The sequence below is a fragment of the Rhinolophus hipposideros genome (genome assembly GCF_964194185.1).
Source record: "Rhinolophus hipposideros genome assembly, chromosome: 5".
NCBI lineage: Eukaryota > Metazoa > Chordata > Mammalia > Chiroptera > Rhinolophidae > Rhinolophus > Rhinolophus hipposideros.
Window position 1 is genome coordinate 38,682,879 of NC_138051.1, and position 17,412 is coordinate 38,700,290.

At 35.3% G+C, this 17,412-nt stretch overlaps 1 protein-coding gene across 13 annotated transcripts in view; it reads left to right on the plus strand.

Moving 5' to 3' along the window:
* Positions 1–17,412, plus strand: part of MGA (MAX dimerization protein MGA) — a 129,069-nt gene that overhangs the window by 76,807 nt on the left and 34,850 nt on the right. For all 13 annotated transcript variants that reach the window (XM_081049209.1, XM_081049203.1, XM_081049214.1 and 10 more), the window contains exon 9: positions 669–1,011. In XM_081049209.1, coding sequence (XP_080905335.1) covers positions 669–1,011 — 343 coding nt within the window. The remainder of the gene's footprint in view (positions 1–668; positions 1,012–17,412) is intronic.

Sequence of the window (17,412 nt, forward strand, 5' to 3'; positions counted from 1 at the left end):
ATGTGGATAATATTCTTGTAAGGAAATTTGTATACCTTCCATTTTTTAATTGTGTGACTAAATTCTAGAGCCGAAGATCATCAGATGTTGGGTCTAAATACAGAAAGTGTCTTTTATTATTAATCATTCCTAAAGACTTAAGCACATTTGTTGTTATTCCCTTCTTATCAATTACGATAGAGCAGGAGTCAGCAAACAGTTTCTGTAAAACAAACAGTAAATATTTTAGGCTTTGCGGGCCATGCACTCTCTGTTGCAGTTTCTCAATCCTGCTGTTGTAATGCCATAGACATTATGTAAATGAATGAGTCTGGCTGTGTTCCAGTGGAACTTTATTTATGAAACTGACTGGATTTGGTTCTTGGGACTTAAGTTGCCAACCCCTGCCCTAGAACATTATGTGTGATTTCTAATGAGAATAAATTCATCCTTGTTGATATTTTGGCTTATAATTAATTACAATTTTTATTCTCTTGTCTGCTATGCATTTGAATGAGGGATTGCTCAAAGTCCTGGTTATATTCATTTTCTGTCCTTTGAATCTGTCTTAATCTTGTGCTGTTAGTACTGAGTGCTAAGAGAAGAAGGAAGACCAACATGTGACAGTGAATTGGTGGTGGTGTTTGGGGATGATTTAGTAGATTTACAGTTTTCTGCTTTGACTTTAGGCATCTCTCAAAACTAAACCCATCCACACAATCATAAGGAAACGAGCCCCTCCGTGCAACAATGACTTCTGTCGGTTGGGTTGCGTGTGTTCCAGTCTAGCTTTGGAGAAGCGCCAGCCTGCTCACTGCCGCCGACCAGACTGCATGTTTGGCTGCACTTGTTTGAAACGAAAAGTTGTACTTGTTAAAGTGGGATCCAAAACTAAGCAATTCCAGAGGAAGGCTGGTCATCGTGATGTAGCATGTTATGCTTTGGGAGAGGAGCAAAGAGAAGAAGAAGAGGGAGTCAGAGAGGAGGAAGAACAATTGAAAGAGAAAAAGAAGAGAAAGAAGCTGGAATACAGTGAGTATTCACTGAGAGTTAAAAAGTATAGTTTTATTTTTTTAGAAAAGTGTAGTTATTTGAAAACCTATTTCAAATAGTGTTAGTATTACTTACTTTAATCCTGATCTGTGATCTCATCTTACTGTCCTTAAATGGCATATGGGCTACACACACACACCCCTTTTTTAAAGGGAATTTTTCTTTTGAAGATGGCTGTTTTGTGATAGATTTGAATCATTCTCTCATGTGGACTTCCAGAATGCCTTTGAAACTTCATCTATTTTTCTGTGTCTTTCCTCCTGCCCCAACCCCCTTCATGTTCTTTGACTACACAGATGATCAGTACAATTCATCATTTTTTTCTTCCTCGCAGTTGTATTGAGGTATAATTGACAAATAAAATTGCACATATTTAAAGTGTGTAACATGATTTGGCATATGTATACATTATGAATGATAACCACAGTGAAGTAACTAACAGATTTTATTTTCTAAAAAAAATTTGCAGCAAGACCCTCTAGTTGTGGTTTGAGCCATTAACCAGGAGGTTGGAGATTTGCAGACGGAGTTAAGCATTATGAATTTTTTTGAAAAGCTTATTTTTCCATTTTAATAAAATACTATGTAGACCAAGTTACACATTATTTCATTCGTGATTTTTTTCCCTTTCTATTGTATCTTTAAAAAAAATTAATTTTACTATGTAATTGAAAACAGTTTCTTCTTAATTTACTAAGGACTAATACTCCTTTTTTGGCAGTTTATATTTACATTTGCTATTGTTTGCATGTACTTATGTTCAGAAGAGTGGATGATTAATATTTCGATGTATGTATGTTCTCCGCAGATTTTCTGTTAATTCACTGGTGTATACATACATGTTTTTTATAGACATGGTACTACTGTATATGTGGTATCATAACTTTTAGAAATTTAATATTATACAATCACATTCTTTCTATATCAACAAGTATAGATCTATGTTATAATTTTGGTTTTAAAGGTTGACTAACCATTTGTTATAAACTTTCTCCTGTAAATTGCCTTCAAATTTTTTTTTTATTTCAACTACAGTTGACATATTAGTTTCAGGTGAACAACATAATGATTAGAAATTTCTATAATTTACAAAGTGATCACCCTGAGAAGTCTAGTACCAACTGACAGCACATATAGTTATTAAAATACTGACTATATTCCGTATGCTGTCCTTAACATTCCCGTGACTGTGTTGTAACTGCCAATTTGGACTTAATCTCTTCCCCCCTTTCACCCAACCCCCAACTCCCCTCCCACCTGGCAACCACCAGTTTATTCTCTGTATCTATGAGTTTGGTTCTGTTTTGATTGTTCATTTATTTTGCTTTTTAGATTCCACATAAGTGAAATGATACAGTATTTGTTTTTCTCTTTCTGACTTAGCACAATATCTCTAGGTCCATCTGTGTTGTTGCAAATGCTAAGATTTCATTCTTTTTTATGGTCGAGTAATCTTCCATTGTATATATGTACCACCTCTTTATCCAGTTGTCTATTGATGGACACTTAGGTTGCTTTCATACTTGGCTATTGTATATGAAATGTCCTTCTTTGTCTTTTGTTAGAGCCTTTGTTTTACAGTCTGTTTTGTCTGATATAAGTATTGCTACCCCAGGTTTTTTTTCCACTTACATTTGCATGAAATATCTTTTTCCATTGCTTTACTTTAAGACTGCATGTGTCTCTCGATCTGAAGTGGGTCTCTTGTAGGCAGCACATGGAAGGATCTTGTTTTCTTCTCTGTTCAGCCACCCTGTGTCTTTTGACTGGAGCATTTAATCAGTTTACATTTAAAGTAATTATTGATAGGTATGTAGTTATTGCCATTTTATTATTCATATTTTTTATCTTTTTATCTTTCTTCTTAAAGAAGTCCCTTGAACATTTATTGTAATGCTGGTTTGGTTGTGATGAACTCTTTTAGCTTTTTCTTGTCTCGGAACATTATGCCAAGCACTCTATGAGGGTTATATCATTTAAATCTTGCAAACCTATAAGGAGGCTTCTCTGTTTTACAAATGTACTAATTGAGTGCTTAGAGTGCTTTTTCCCCAAGGTCACATTGGTATTAAGTGAATGGTAGGGATTTGAACCCAAGCTTTTCTGACTTCCGAGTATTCATGTTTTTTCTACTGTGTAAAGTATGGTTTCTGGAATTTGACCTTCACTCCTATCACCTGTTTTCTTTTTTGTTGTCAAAAGTTGCTGATGGTGTAAAGGCACTGTGCTTAGCTGCTGTGGATGGTACCAAGAGAAAGGATAAAATCTGGCATTTCTGCTTTCTTAGCTCATGTAGAGTTTTATTGGAGGTGAATACCTACAAGTTAACTATGTAAAGAGAAGATCAATCTGTAGTCAGACAATTAGGATAAAAGGAGGACACACAGATTACCAGTGTCAGGAATGAGAAGTGCCGTTACTATAAGCATTAAAAAGATAATAAGGGACTAGTATATATAACTTTGCCAATAAATTGGACAACTTAGATGAAATGGACAAATTCTTTGAAAGACACAAAGCTACCAGACTCACTCAAGAAGAAATAAAACAGCTACCTAGCCCTATACCTATGAACTTGTAGTGAAAGACCCCACCATGACTCCAGGTCCAGATGGCTTCACTGTTGAATTCTGTATAACACACAAGGAAAAAATAATACCCATTCTGCACAAATATTTCCATAAAATGGTCCTTGTCTATGAGACTGGCATTACCCTGATACTCAAACCAGAAAAGGATATTACAAGAAAACTAGAGTAATATCCCTCATGAACATATGTAAAATTTATAAATAAAATTTAAGCAAATCAAACCCAACAATATATTTAAAGGATAATGCATGATAACATAACCAAGTGGGATTTGTCCCAGGAATGTAAGTTTGAGTTAACATTTGAAAATAATCAGTGTAGTTTACCATTACTATAACAGACTTTAAAAAGAAAAGCCATATGACCATTTCAATAGATATTTTTTAAAATTGGCAACATTTATTTCTGGTAAGAATTTTTTAGCACACTAGGAATAGAAGAGCAACCTGATAAAGAGCATCTCTGAAAAACTCCACAAGCAGGATATTAATGGTGAGAGACTGAATGCTTTCCTTCAAAGATTAGAAATGAGGAAGAGTATGGTGTATCACCTTGTCTGTTTCACATCATGCGGAGGTCCTAGCCAGTGTGTAAAGCAGGAAGAAGAAAATACATCCAAATTGGGAAAGAAGCTGTATTCATAGTTAGGAAAATTCTAAGATAGCTACAAAAAAGCTACTAGTAGAACTGTAAATTTAGTGAGACTGTAGAATACAATAATATCAATATACAATACGTTTGTATATATGCCTTGGAAGTTGAAATAAAAAATAGCCATTTCAAATAGCATCCAAAGAAATGAGACACTTAAGGATAAACTTGACAAAAGTTGCATGGGACCCTTATACTTAAAAACTGTAAAACATTGCTGAGAGCACTTTGAAAAGACCTAAATAAATGTTTTCATTCATCATTAGACTATTGGTAAGATACAATTTTCCACAAATTGGTTTATAGATTTGATGCTATTTCAATCAAAATCACAGCAGGCACTTTTTTTGCGGGGAGGGGTAGCAATTGGCAAGTTGTTTCTAAAGTTTATATGGAAAGCAAAAGACTTAGAATAATCCTTTGATAAATGATATTGATAAAGAAGAACATAGTTGGTAGACTTACACTCCCTCATTTTAAGACTTACTGTAAAGCTGAAATAATTGGGATAAAGAAAGACTAATATCAATGGCAGGGAATAGGGAGTTCAGAAGTTGATACACACACACACATTTACATGACCAGTTAATTCTTGACATAATTCCAAGGTAGTTCAATGAGGAAACAATCATCTTTTCAAAAAATGGTTCTGGAGCACCATATAATTGATACCATATACAAAAATTAACTTAGTATCTAGGAGTTGATATCACAGATTAAATGTAAGTGCTTAAAGTATAAAATTTCCAGGAGAAAATATAAGGAAAAATCCTTTGTGACCTTGTGGCTCATAAAGGATTTCTTAAATAGGCTTTCAAAAGCATGAATTTTAAATGCAAAAAAGTAATAAAATTGAATTTCTCAAAATTAAAAACTTACTCTTCAAAAGACCTGTTAAAATGAAAAGACAAGCCACAGACTAGGAGAAATACTCACAAAACATACATCCAACATAAAAAGTTCTTAAAACGCATGAAGACGGATACTTTAAACTCAGTAACAAGGCAGTCAACATAATTAAAAAAAATGGACAGAAAAGTTAAGACTCTTCACATTAGATGCATAGATAGCAGATAAGCACATGAAAAGATGCTTAACATTAGTAGTCCTTAGGGAAATGCTTACAGATACCACTAAGAGATACTGTATACCACTAAGTGGCTAAAATTAAGAAGACTGACCACACCAAATGCTGGTGAGAATATAGAACAACTGGAACTCTCATAGATGGTAGGAATGTAAAACGGTAAGTCACTTGGGAAAACTGTGATAATGTCTTAAAATGTTAAAAATATATCTGCCACACCACCTAGTCATTTCACTTGTATTTACTCAATAGAACGCCTTGGGCATGGGTATTCATAACAGCTTTATTTGTAATAGCAAGAAAATTCTAAACAACCCAGGTGCCCATCAACAGGTTAATGGATAAAGAAATTTGGGATAGATGGCAAACAGTGGAATACTATTCAAGAATACAACGAAATAAACTATTTATACGCTCCGCAACATGGATCAATCTCAGGATAATAATGCTGAATCAAAGCAGCCAGTTCTCCCCCCCCCCAAAAGTTAACATTTTTATTCCATCATATAAAAAAATTAAATGCGAATATATAGATCAGTGGTTTTCTGAGCAAGGGTTGGAGTGGAGGTTGGAGGCGGAGGGAGGAGAGACAAAGGTAATCCAATTACAATTACAAGGAATCTTGGAGGTGATGGTTACCTTCACTATCTTAATAGTAACGGTGGTTTCGCTGTGGTATGTTTATGTCAAAATTCATCAAATTGTGTGTGTGATATTGTATGTACATAATGCTCAATAAAACTATAAAAGAAAAAAGGAAAAACAGGTTTACTTATAGGACTATTTATTGCAGACTGTTTAATATTGAAGAAATGGGGAAAAATTTATTGTATAATCTGGGTTAAATTTTTGTGTATCTAAAAAAGAATACAATGTAGTCATTAAAAAGGATGTAGAATATTTAAAGACATGGAGAAACATCACACCATAGTAATTGGTAATATAAAATAGTATGTACCATATTATCCCAATATTATCAGGATATATTCGTACATATATACATTTTTAAAAAGGGAAATACTGCCAAGTTTTTATGGTGATTATCTCTGGGTATTGAAGTTTTAGATCACTTTTAAAATTAATGTTCTAAATCATCTATAATGAATATATGTTATAGTTAATAAAGGTGCACACACACGCACACACCACCCCCGCTCCCTGTGTTTCCCTGAAAATGAGGCCTAGCCAGATCATTAGCTCTAATGCATCTTTTGGAGCAAAAATTAATATCAGACCTGGTCTTATTTTACTATAAGGCCGGGTTTTATATAATATAATACTGGGTCTTATATTAATTTTTGCTCCAAAAGATGCATTAGAGCTGATGGTCCGGCTAGGTCTTATTTTCAGGGAAACACGGTGCATGTGTGTGTGTGTAATGTGTGTGTGTATATATATATATATATATATACACATACATATATATGTATATATATATAAAATGAATATGTGAAGGATAATATGTGACAGGGCTATAAGTTTGGTTTAGATATGGATATTTATATAATTTACCATATTAACAGATTAAAGGAGAGAAATTATATTAGCAAATGCTGTAAAGTTGATGAAAATTTAACATTCATTTTTTAAAAAACGTTTCTACTGTAAAATAAAATACATTTAAACATAATATTTACCATCTTAACTATTTTTAAGTACACAGTTCAGTGATATTAAATGCATAAGCATACTTGTGCAATAACCACCATGACCATCTGTCTCTATCACCTTCTTCATCTTACAAAGCTGAAACTCTATACCCATTAAACAATAACTCCCCATTTCTCCCCAGCCCCTGGCAACCACCACTCTACTTTCTGTCTTTATGATTTTGATTATTTTAAGTACTTCATTCATATAAGTGGAACTATACAATATTTGTCTTTTGGTGACTGGCTTATTTCACTGAATGTAACCTTAAGGTTTATCCATGTTGCAGCATATTGCAGAATTTTCTTCCTTTTAAATGCTGAGTAATACTCCATTGTGTGTATATACCCCATTTTGCTTATCCATTCATCTGTTGCTGGACACTTGGGTTCTTCCTCATTTTAGCTATTGTGGATAATGCTGCTATGAACATGGGTATACAGCTATCTTTTTGAGACCCTGCTTTCAATTCTTTTGGGTATGTACAGCAGAGGTGAAAATCTGGATCATATGATAATTCTGTTTTTAATTTTTTAAGGAACTGCAATATTTTCCACAGCAGCTGTTCCATGTTACATTTCTAGCAACAGTGCACAAGGGTTCTAATTTTTCCACATCCTCACTGACACTTAATTTTGTTTTCGTGATATTAGCCACCCTACTGGGTGTGAGTAGTATCTCATTGTGGTTTTGATTTGTATTCCCCTAATGATTAGTGATGGTGAGCATCTTTTCATGTGCTTGTTGGCCATTTGTATATTTTCTTTGGAAAATGCTGTTCAAGGTGGGAATGGAAAAGAGGCTATGCAATAAACCTGACAAGCTCAGGGGGGCCACATGGTAGGACTCACAAGCTCAGTGACTAAAAGTAACCACACGCGATCACAGATTCCTAACTGGGCATGTCATAGCTGGTAGTCTCGTCCCTGGCCTATAGCTTCTTTAGCAAAGGTCAGTCTTTAAGTGATCTCTGTCCATTGTTCTTATCCCTCTAAGATCACATATCTTTGAAATGTCAGAGTAATACTCTTTTCCTACCCTTTGAAGGCTCAACTGCCAGCACCAGAGCATAAACCACGGGAGCACAAGATCAGAGAGCCCATCTTTGTTATCTTGTTGCCCACATACCATTTCTGTGTACTGTAAATGTTATTAACTGGCCTGTACTCACCAATGTAAAAGAAGTATGTGTTTTTCCATTGTGCCTCTTATCCAATTCTAGAGATTTCCCCGCTATGCTTTCTCCTACCTCCTAAATCTGCCACCAGTGGATTTTGTACATCTTCCTTATGTCGTCTTCTTTGATTCTAATGTATAAAATAAGCTGCAAAACTGCCATTCTCGTGAGCCTTTGAGATCTTACTCCCCGGTATATATTGTCAGTATGGCTCAAATAAACTCATAAAAATTCTGTACAGGTTTGAATGTGTATTACATCAACAAAGTCCTTTGAAATGGGTTGTCTATATATTATGGATGTTAACCCCTTATCAGATGTATGTCTTGCAAATGTTTTTTCTCCCATTCTGTGGGTTGCTTTTTTAGTCACTGTTAGTGTCTTTTGATGCACAAAATTTAAAAACTTTCATGAATGGATTCATTTTGTTGTTGTTACTTGTGCCTTTGGTGTGATATCCAAGAAATCACTGCAAAATCTAATTGTTATGAAGGTTTTGTTCTATGTTTTCTTCTAAGAGTTTTAGGCCTTGCATTGAGGTCCTTGATCCATTTTGAGTTAAGTTTTGTATGGGTGTTATATAAGGGTCCAACTTAATTCTTTTGCATGTGGATATCCAGCTTTTCCAGCACCATTTGTTGGCAAGACTGTCCTTTCCCCATTGAATTGGTCTTGGAATCCTTATCAAAAATCATTTGATTATCTATGCAAGGGCTTATTTCTAGGCTTTCTGTTCCATTGGTCTGTCTGCTTTTATGCCAGTACCACATACTGTTTTGATGACTGCAGGCTTTGTGGTAAGTTTTGAAATTAACAAGTGTGAGTCTTCCACTTTCATTATTTTTCAAGATTGTTTTAGCTATTTAGGGTCCCTTGGGATTCCATTATGAATTTAAGAATGGGTTTTTCTATTTCTGTAAAAAAACAGTGGGATTTTGATAGTCATTGCATTGGATCTCTAGATTGCTTTGAGTAGTATTGACATTTTAATGTCTCCTAATCCATGAGCATTGGATTCCATTTCTGTATGTTGTCTTTAATTTCTTTCAGCAGTGTTTTACAGTTTTAATGTACAAGTCTTTCACTTTTTGGTTAATTCCTGTTTTTTTTTTAATGTTACTGTGAATGAAATTGTTATGTGATTTCCTTACCAGATTGTTTATTGTTCGTGTATAGAAATGCAGCTGATTTTTGTGCTGACTTTGTATGCTGCAGCTTTGCTGAATTCATTTATTCTCACAATTTTGTTTGTGGCATCTTCAGGGTTTTCTGCATATAAGGTTATATCATTAAACAAAATTTTACTTCTTCCTCTCCAATTTAAATGCATTTTATGTCTTTTTATTGGCAAGTTTTCTGGCCAGAACATCAAGTAAAATGTTGAATAGAAGTGGTGAAAGCAGTCACCTTTGCCTTATTACTGATCTTAAGGGGAAAGCTGATGTTTGCTTTGGTTTTTTCATACATGGCTTCATTATGTTTAGTTTCCTTCTATTCTTAGTTTGTTGAGTGTTTTTATCATGAAAGGGTGTTGAATTTTGTCAAACGCTTTTTTTTGCATCAGTTGAGATCGTGTACTTTTTACCTTCATTCTGTTAGTATGTATTACATTGATCGATTTTTTTTGTACGTTGAACTATCCTTGAATTCAAATAAATCTCACTTCATTATGGTATATAATCCTTTCAATATGCTGCTGAATTCTGTTTGCTAGTGTTTTGTTGAGGATTTTGCATCAGTGTTCATAAGGGATATTAGCCTGTAATTTTTTTTTTGTAATGTCTTAGTCTGCCTTTGGTATCAGAGTAATGCTGGCCTCATACAGTGAGTTGGGATAAAGTTTGAGAAGAATTGATATTAGTCCTTTTAATGTTTGGTAGAATTCAGCAGGGAAGCCATCAGGTTTAGGGCTTTTCTTTGTTCAGAGATTTTTGATTACTGATTCCATCTCTTTACCAGTTTTAGGTCTATTCAGATTCACGGTTTCTGATTTAGTCTTGGGAAGTTTTGTGTTTCCAAGAATTTATCTGTTTCATCTAGGTTATCCAATTTGTTGGTGTATAGTTCCTTATAGTACTCTCATATTATCCTTTTATTTCTATAGAATTGATAGTAATGTCCCCACTTTCATTTCTGTTTTAATTTATTTTTAATTAATTATTTTTTCATATTATTCAATATTCAATATTATTTTATATTAGTTTCAGGTGTACAGCATAGTACACCTGATTTGAGTAATTAGAGTCTTTTTTTCTAAATCCATCTAGGTAAACGTATGTCAATTTTGTTGATCTTTTTAAAGAAGCAGCTTTTCATTTTATTGATTATCTCATTTCTGTTTATCTCTGTTCTCATCTTTATTATTTTCTTTCTTTTTAGCTTTGGGTTTAGTTTGTTTAGTTTTTTTGTATTAAGTTGTCCAGTTAGATTGTTGATTTGAGAGCTTTCATGTTTTTTCATGTAAGCATTTATAACTATAATAGTGCTTTTGCTGTGTCCATAAGTTTTTAGTATGTTGTTTTCATTTTTATTTGTCTCTAAGCATCTTCTAATTTCCCTTGTGATTTCTTCTTTGATCCACTGATTTTTCGAAAGTGTGTTGTTTAAAAAAAAAAAAAAAAAAAAAAAAAAAAAAAAAAAAAAAAAGAAAGTGTGTTGTTTAATTTCCACAGTTTAATGAATTTTCCAGTTTTCCTTCTTTTGTTGATTTCTAGTCAGAGAAGGTAATTTGTATGACATCTGTGTTTTTATTTAACCTTTTAAACCTCAGTTACTTTTGTACCAACCTATAAATTTATTGAGACTTAATTTGGGGTGTACTGTGTGGTCTGTCTTGGAAAATGTCCCATGGAACTTGAGAAGAATGAATTCTTTGGATAGAGTGTTCTGCATATGCCTCTTACCTCTAGTTGATTTTGTATTGCTTAGGTCCTCTATTTTCTTACTTTCTGTCTGTTTCTTTTATTCATTATTGTGAGTAGGGTATTGATGTCTTTTACAACTGTTGTGGAACTGTGTATTTCTTCCATCAGTTCTATCAGTTTTTGGTTCATATATTTTGATGGTCTGTCAATTAAGTGTATAAATGTTTGTAATTGTTACTACTTCCGGATATATTGAAACTTTTATTTAATTTTTTTTGTCTGATGTTAGTAAAGCCACCCCTATTCTTTTTTGATTATTATTTGCGTGGAATATTTTTTTCCATCCTTTCACTTTCAGCTTATTTGTGGCTTTGGATCTCAAGTGAGTCTTGTAGACAGGACATAATTGGATCATGTGTTTTTGTCAGGTCTATCAATTTGTCTTTTGGGAGAATTTATTCCATTTACATGTAAAAGAATTACTGATAAGGAGGGACTTCCATCATAGTGTTATTTGTTTTCTATATGCCTTATAGCTATTTTGTTCCTTATTTCCTACATTACTATCTTCTTTTGTGTTTAGTTGATATTTTGTAGTGAAATGTTTAAATTCTTTTCTCATTTTTTAAAATGTATATTCTATAGCTGTTTTCTTGGTGGTTACTGTAGAGATTACATTTAACATCCTAAAGTTATAATACTCTAATATGAATTTATACCAGCTTAACTTCAATAACATGCAAAAACTATGCTCCTTTATAGTTCTGTTCTCACACCATTCAGTTGTTGATGTCACAGTATTACGTATTTATACAATTGTGTGCCCTCAGACATAAAGTACAAATTTTTTTTTTTTAAATAATAGGTGTTTATTGTTTTAAGCCACTGAATTTTTTTTCTTTTTCTTTTTGTTTTTTTTCAAGTCAAGTTGTTGTCCTTTCAATCTTAGTTGTGGAAGGTGCCATTCAGCTTCAAGTTGTTGTCCTTTCAGTCTTAGTTGTGGAGGGCGCAGCTCAGCTCCAGGTCCAGTTGCCGTTTTCTAGTTGCAGGGGGCACAGCCCACCATCCCTTGCGGGAGTCAAACCGGCAACCTTGTGGTTGAGAGGATGCGCTCCAATGAACTGAGCCATCTGGGAGCTCAGCGGCAGCTCAGCTCAAGGTGCCGTGTTCAATCTTAGTTGCAGGGGGCGCTGCCCACCATCCCTTGTGGAGTCGAGGAATTGAACTGGCATCCTGGTGGTTGAGAACCCACTGGCCCATGTGGGAATTGAACCGGCAACCTTTGGAGTTAGGAGCATGGAGCTCTAACCGCCTGAGCCACTGGGCCAGCCCCACGAATTTTTTTTAAAAAGCATTAGTTTCTTAAATTATGTAGAAAAAAATTTGAATTACAAAGCAAAGTTACAGTAATACTAGCTTTCACATTAATTTTTTTGTTGTTAAATTTATTAGTCTTTTAAGTCCTGTAGAAAACAAAGAATGCAGTTACAAACTATTGTTTATAACAATACTAGCTTTTACAGTTGCCCATGTGTTTACCTTTAGTGAGATCTTTATTTTGTTGTCTAGTGTCTCTTCGTTTCACCTTCCAGAAATCCCTTGAGCATTTCTTGCAGGGAAGTTTAGTGGTCATGAATTCCCTCACTGTTTATCTGTAAATTTCTTAATTTTTCCTTTACTCTTAAAGGGTACTTTTGCCTGATACAGGATTCTTGGTTGATAATTTTTTTTCTTTTACCACTATCTGCTGGTCTCCAAAGCTTCTGATTAGTAATCTGATCATTTTTATAGAGGATCCCTTGTATGTGATGATTCATTTCTATCTTGGTACTTTGAGGAAAGTTTGAAGATAATGTGTCTCAGTGTGGATCTCTTTGAGTTCATCTTACTTGGAATTTGTTGATCTTCTTGGATGTTTATATTCATTTCTGTCCTCAAATTTGAGTAGTTTTCAGCCATCGTTTCTTAAAATATTCTCTCTGTCCCTTTCTTTTTCTGGAACGCCCATGATGTATATGCTGGTTTTCTTGATGGTGTCCCTTATGCTTTCTGCTTTTCTTTAGTCTCCTCTTACTGTTCCTCAACTTCATAGTTTCCATTGTCCTATCTTCCAAGTTTATTGATTCTTTCTTCTGCCTGTTTAAATAGGTCTTTGAATGCCTCTAGTGAATTTTTCATTGTAGTTTTTGTGTTTTTCAGCTTCAGGATTTCGTTTTGGTTTCTTTCCATGTTTTATATCTCTTTCTTGATATTTCCATTTTCTTTATATAAGGTTTTCTTGTCTTTCTCCACATTTTTCTTTTATTTTTTTGAGCATCTTTAAGACAGTTGGTTTAAAGTCTTTGTCTGCTATACCTGCAGTTAGGTCCATTTTCAGGGATAGTTTCTGTTGGTTTATTTTTTTCCTTTTAATGGGCTATGCTTTCCTCTTTTCTTTGTATGCCTTATGATGTTTGGTGAAACACTGGGTATTTGAATCTAATAATGTGGTACTCTGGAAATGTGATTCTCCTTCCACAGGATTTGTTTGTTGGTTAGTGTTTTTGTTTCTTTGATTGTTACAAGCTGTCTTTGTGCTGAGAGTCAGCCTGAGGTGTAAGTTTAAGGTCTTCTCAGGTCTTTTCTGAGCCTTTCCTTGGGTGTACATAGTCACTTCCTAATTTTCCTTGAATATGTAGTTGTTTTTGAATGTTTTAATCTTTAATATCTGGCTCCTGAAAGGGGAAAATGTGGAAAATGAAGCAGGGGGAGGGTGTTGGCCCTCTGAATCCCCTGGCAGTCACTTAAAACAGAGGGGTAAAGGCTTGTAACAATAGGGAGGAGGTACAACAACAGCTGCCTGCCTCTTTGTCTTCACCTCTGTGATCAGAAACAGCAACCAGCAATCAGAGCAGAGACCCCCTCATATTTGGAGGACAGGGTCCTTTTTCCCCCCACTTGTGGCTCTCATAAGTTTTGTGCAAATTGTTGCAGGAACACATGCACAGTTTTTTACCTTGTTTCTGGGGGGTGGGGAAAGGGTAGTTACTACTGTGCTAAGAGTGGAAATTGATCAATTAGTGACAGTTTACTGTCCAAGTCTTTTCCTTGGAAGTTGCAAACTTTCAACAAACTCCAGAGTTCCAGAATAGCTTCATTAGGCAAATTCTGCCAGTGCAATTGTTGTTCAGAAGGGGATGTTGATTTCCTTGTGCTACCTATTCTCCTATCTTCCCACAATCCTCTCCAGGTCCATCCTTAATTAAAAATGTTAGCAAGCAAAGTGAATATTGTAATGGTGTCACTTCTCATTTTCATCTGCAATTTCATTGCAATCCTAATAAAAATACTGACAGCTCTTTGTGTGAAACTTGAAAAGCTAATTCCAAAATTTATATGGAAATGCAAAGGACCTAGAAATAGCCAGGGCAATCTTGAACAATGACAAGGTGGGAGGACTTCCTCTTTTGGATGTCAGAACTTAAAAACTATCACATTTAAGACAGGTGAATACTGGCTTGAATATAAAGTCAACAGATCAGTAGAACAGATTAGAGAGGTGACAGTAGATTCAAACATATATTGACACTTCATTTGACAAAAATGGCAGAGGAATAAGGAAATAACGATCTTTCCAATAAATGGTGGTGGAATCATTGAATATTCTATATAAGGAAAAACAAAACTTTATTTAGTTCTTACACCATACATAGAAATAATTTCTAGGTAGATTATAGACCTAATTATGAAAAGCTAAACAATACAACTCTTAGAAGATAATATAGAAGAATAATATGACATAATACCTCCTATTAGGAAAAGATTTCTTAAGCATGACAGAAGAAAACACCAGTCCTTAAAGATAATACATTTGATTAGTTAAAAATTAGAAATTCAGGTCTTTAAGACAATAAGCTAGTGAAAACGTAAGCTATAGTGAAAGAACAGATATTTGCAATACTTAACTAAGGACCTGTACTCAGAATATGTAGAGAAGTCCACAAATTACTCAGAATTAAACAGTTCCATAAAAAATGGACAAGATTTTTGATGTATTTCATAAAGAGAGATGTTGAACATCTTGTTCGTAATCAGGCAAATGCAAACTAAATTGATAGCAAGATTCTACTACATGCCTGTCAGAATGGTTATTAAAATCCTGTGATAATATCAAATGTTGATAAATGGGAACTCTCATACACTGTTGATGGGAATATAAATTGGTATAATAACCACTTTGAAAATAATTTGACAATATCACATGCCCTTGCTCTAGTAGTTTGACTCCAAAGTAGCCAGAAGAACTGCATTGTACGGTAATGTTTATGGCACCATGATTCACAATGGCTAAAACCTGCAAACAGCTCCAGATATCTAATAACAGTAGAATGAATACACAGTAATATGAATAATCAGTGGAATAGTATAACAGTAATAATAAATGAATTACAGGTATGTGCAACAACGGAGATGTATTTTACAAATTCAGTGTTGAGTGGAAGAGAAAAAGCTAAGCAAAAGTGTGTGTCTCTGATTACATTCATATAAATTGCACAAGCAGGCAGAATTAAGCTGTGACATGTGCTTTGGTGTTAAAAATGGAAAGCAGGAAGGTGGCTATCATTTAAGTGATACTCTTGTGGGAGGGGATTGTGGTTGAGAAAGGGCATGCACAGGCTTCCGGGGTTGATGGTAATATTCCATTTCTTGACCTGTATGGTGTTTACATGACTGTATACTTGTTACTATGTATTAGGCTGTATATACATTGTTTCTATACTTTATGAGTATTATATTTCACAATAAATAGATATGAAACACAAAATTGGGAGGAAGAGATACATAGTATCCTGATTATTAGCATAGCAGTTTTCTGGGACTTCCATCTCTAACACTGTCCATTTATGAAACACCTGTGGACACTGCCAGGCGTGAGAGGAGATAAGATACAGACAATTAAAATGAAGTCATGGGACCGGCCCGGTGGCTCAGGCGGTTGGAGCTCCAGCCTCCTAACTCCGCTGTCGGTTCGATTCCCACATGGGCCAGTGGGCTCTCAACCGCAAGGTTGCGGGTTCAACTCCTCGAGTCCCGCAAGGGATGGTGGGCAGCAGCCCCTGCAACTAAGATTGAACACCGCACCTTGAGCTGAGCTGCCACTGAGCTCCCGGATGGCTCAGTTGGTTGGAGCGCGTCCTCTCAACCACAGGTTTGCCCATTCGACTCCTGCAAGGGATGGTGGGCTGCGCCCCCTGCAACGAGCAGCGGCAACTGGATCTGGAGCTGAGCTGCGCCCTCCACAACTAAGACTGAAAGGACAACAACTTGAAAAAAGTCCTGGAAGTACACATTGTTCACCAATAAAGTCCTGTTCCCCTTCCCCAATAAAAAAAAAAAAGTCATCTCTAAGAGGTTACTGTCAATTTGATGAAACAGGTGTGTGGTAAACACATACGTATTTACTGTAATTTTAAGTGCTACAATAACAAAAGTGCTGTAATGTTTTAAGTGTCATGAACAAAAAGCTTATTGGGAACGTAGAAGCCAGAGTGATAATGCCAGGGGACTCTGGGCAAGTAATACATATTAGGCAGTTGTGTAGAAGTAAGGGGATAGTAACCACTTCTTTCTTAAAACAGGTTTCAGGTTTCCATTCTTGTTTTCTGTGAATGTATGCTACTCAGGTTATCCCCTTAATCATGTCTCTTCTAGCTCCTCTTTTCTGGGTTTCAGGTGAAAAGTAGGAGGATCTGGAATGTGTTGTGAACAGGAGCCCAGAATGCGTAAAAGAATCAAGTGGATAAGGGGGTAATGGAGTATGAGGAATTGGTCTGTTGTTCTTAGACTTGTGGAGAGTCTGTCCATTTTCATGGCTTCAATGTAGTGTCTGCCAATGACAGTCCTGATTCGTATTGTTTACCCTATTTGATTATGTTGCTGTCGCTTCAGTCTTACATATCCTAAGAGAACTGAACTCTCTACCCTTCTCAATCAGCCCCTTTTATGGTTTTCCACAGTTGAAACTTTAGTTGTCTTCGATTCCCTGTGAGGGAGTAAGATGTTTTTAAGAGCTTTTCTTCAGAAGTACTGTACTGTGTATTTTATAGCTATTATTTTCTTTTTCTTTTTAAAATTTTATTGGGGAATAGTGTGTTTCTCCAGGGCCCATCAGCTCCAAGTCGTTGTCCTTCAGTCTGGTTGTGGAGGGCGCAGCGCAGCTCCAAGTCCAGTCACTTTTTTCAGTCTTAGCTGCATGTGGCGCAGCCCACCATCCCATGGGGGATTGAACTGGCAACCGTGTTGTTGAGAGCTCGCGCTGTAACCAACTGGCTGTAACCAACTGAGCCATCCGGCTGCCCTGTAGCTATTATTTTCAAAAGA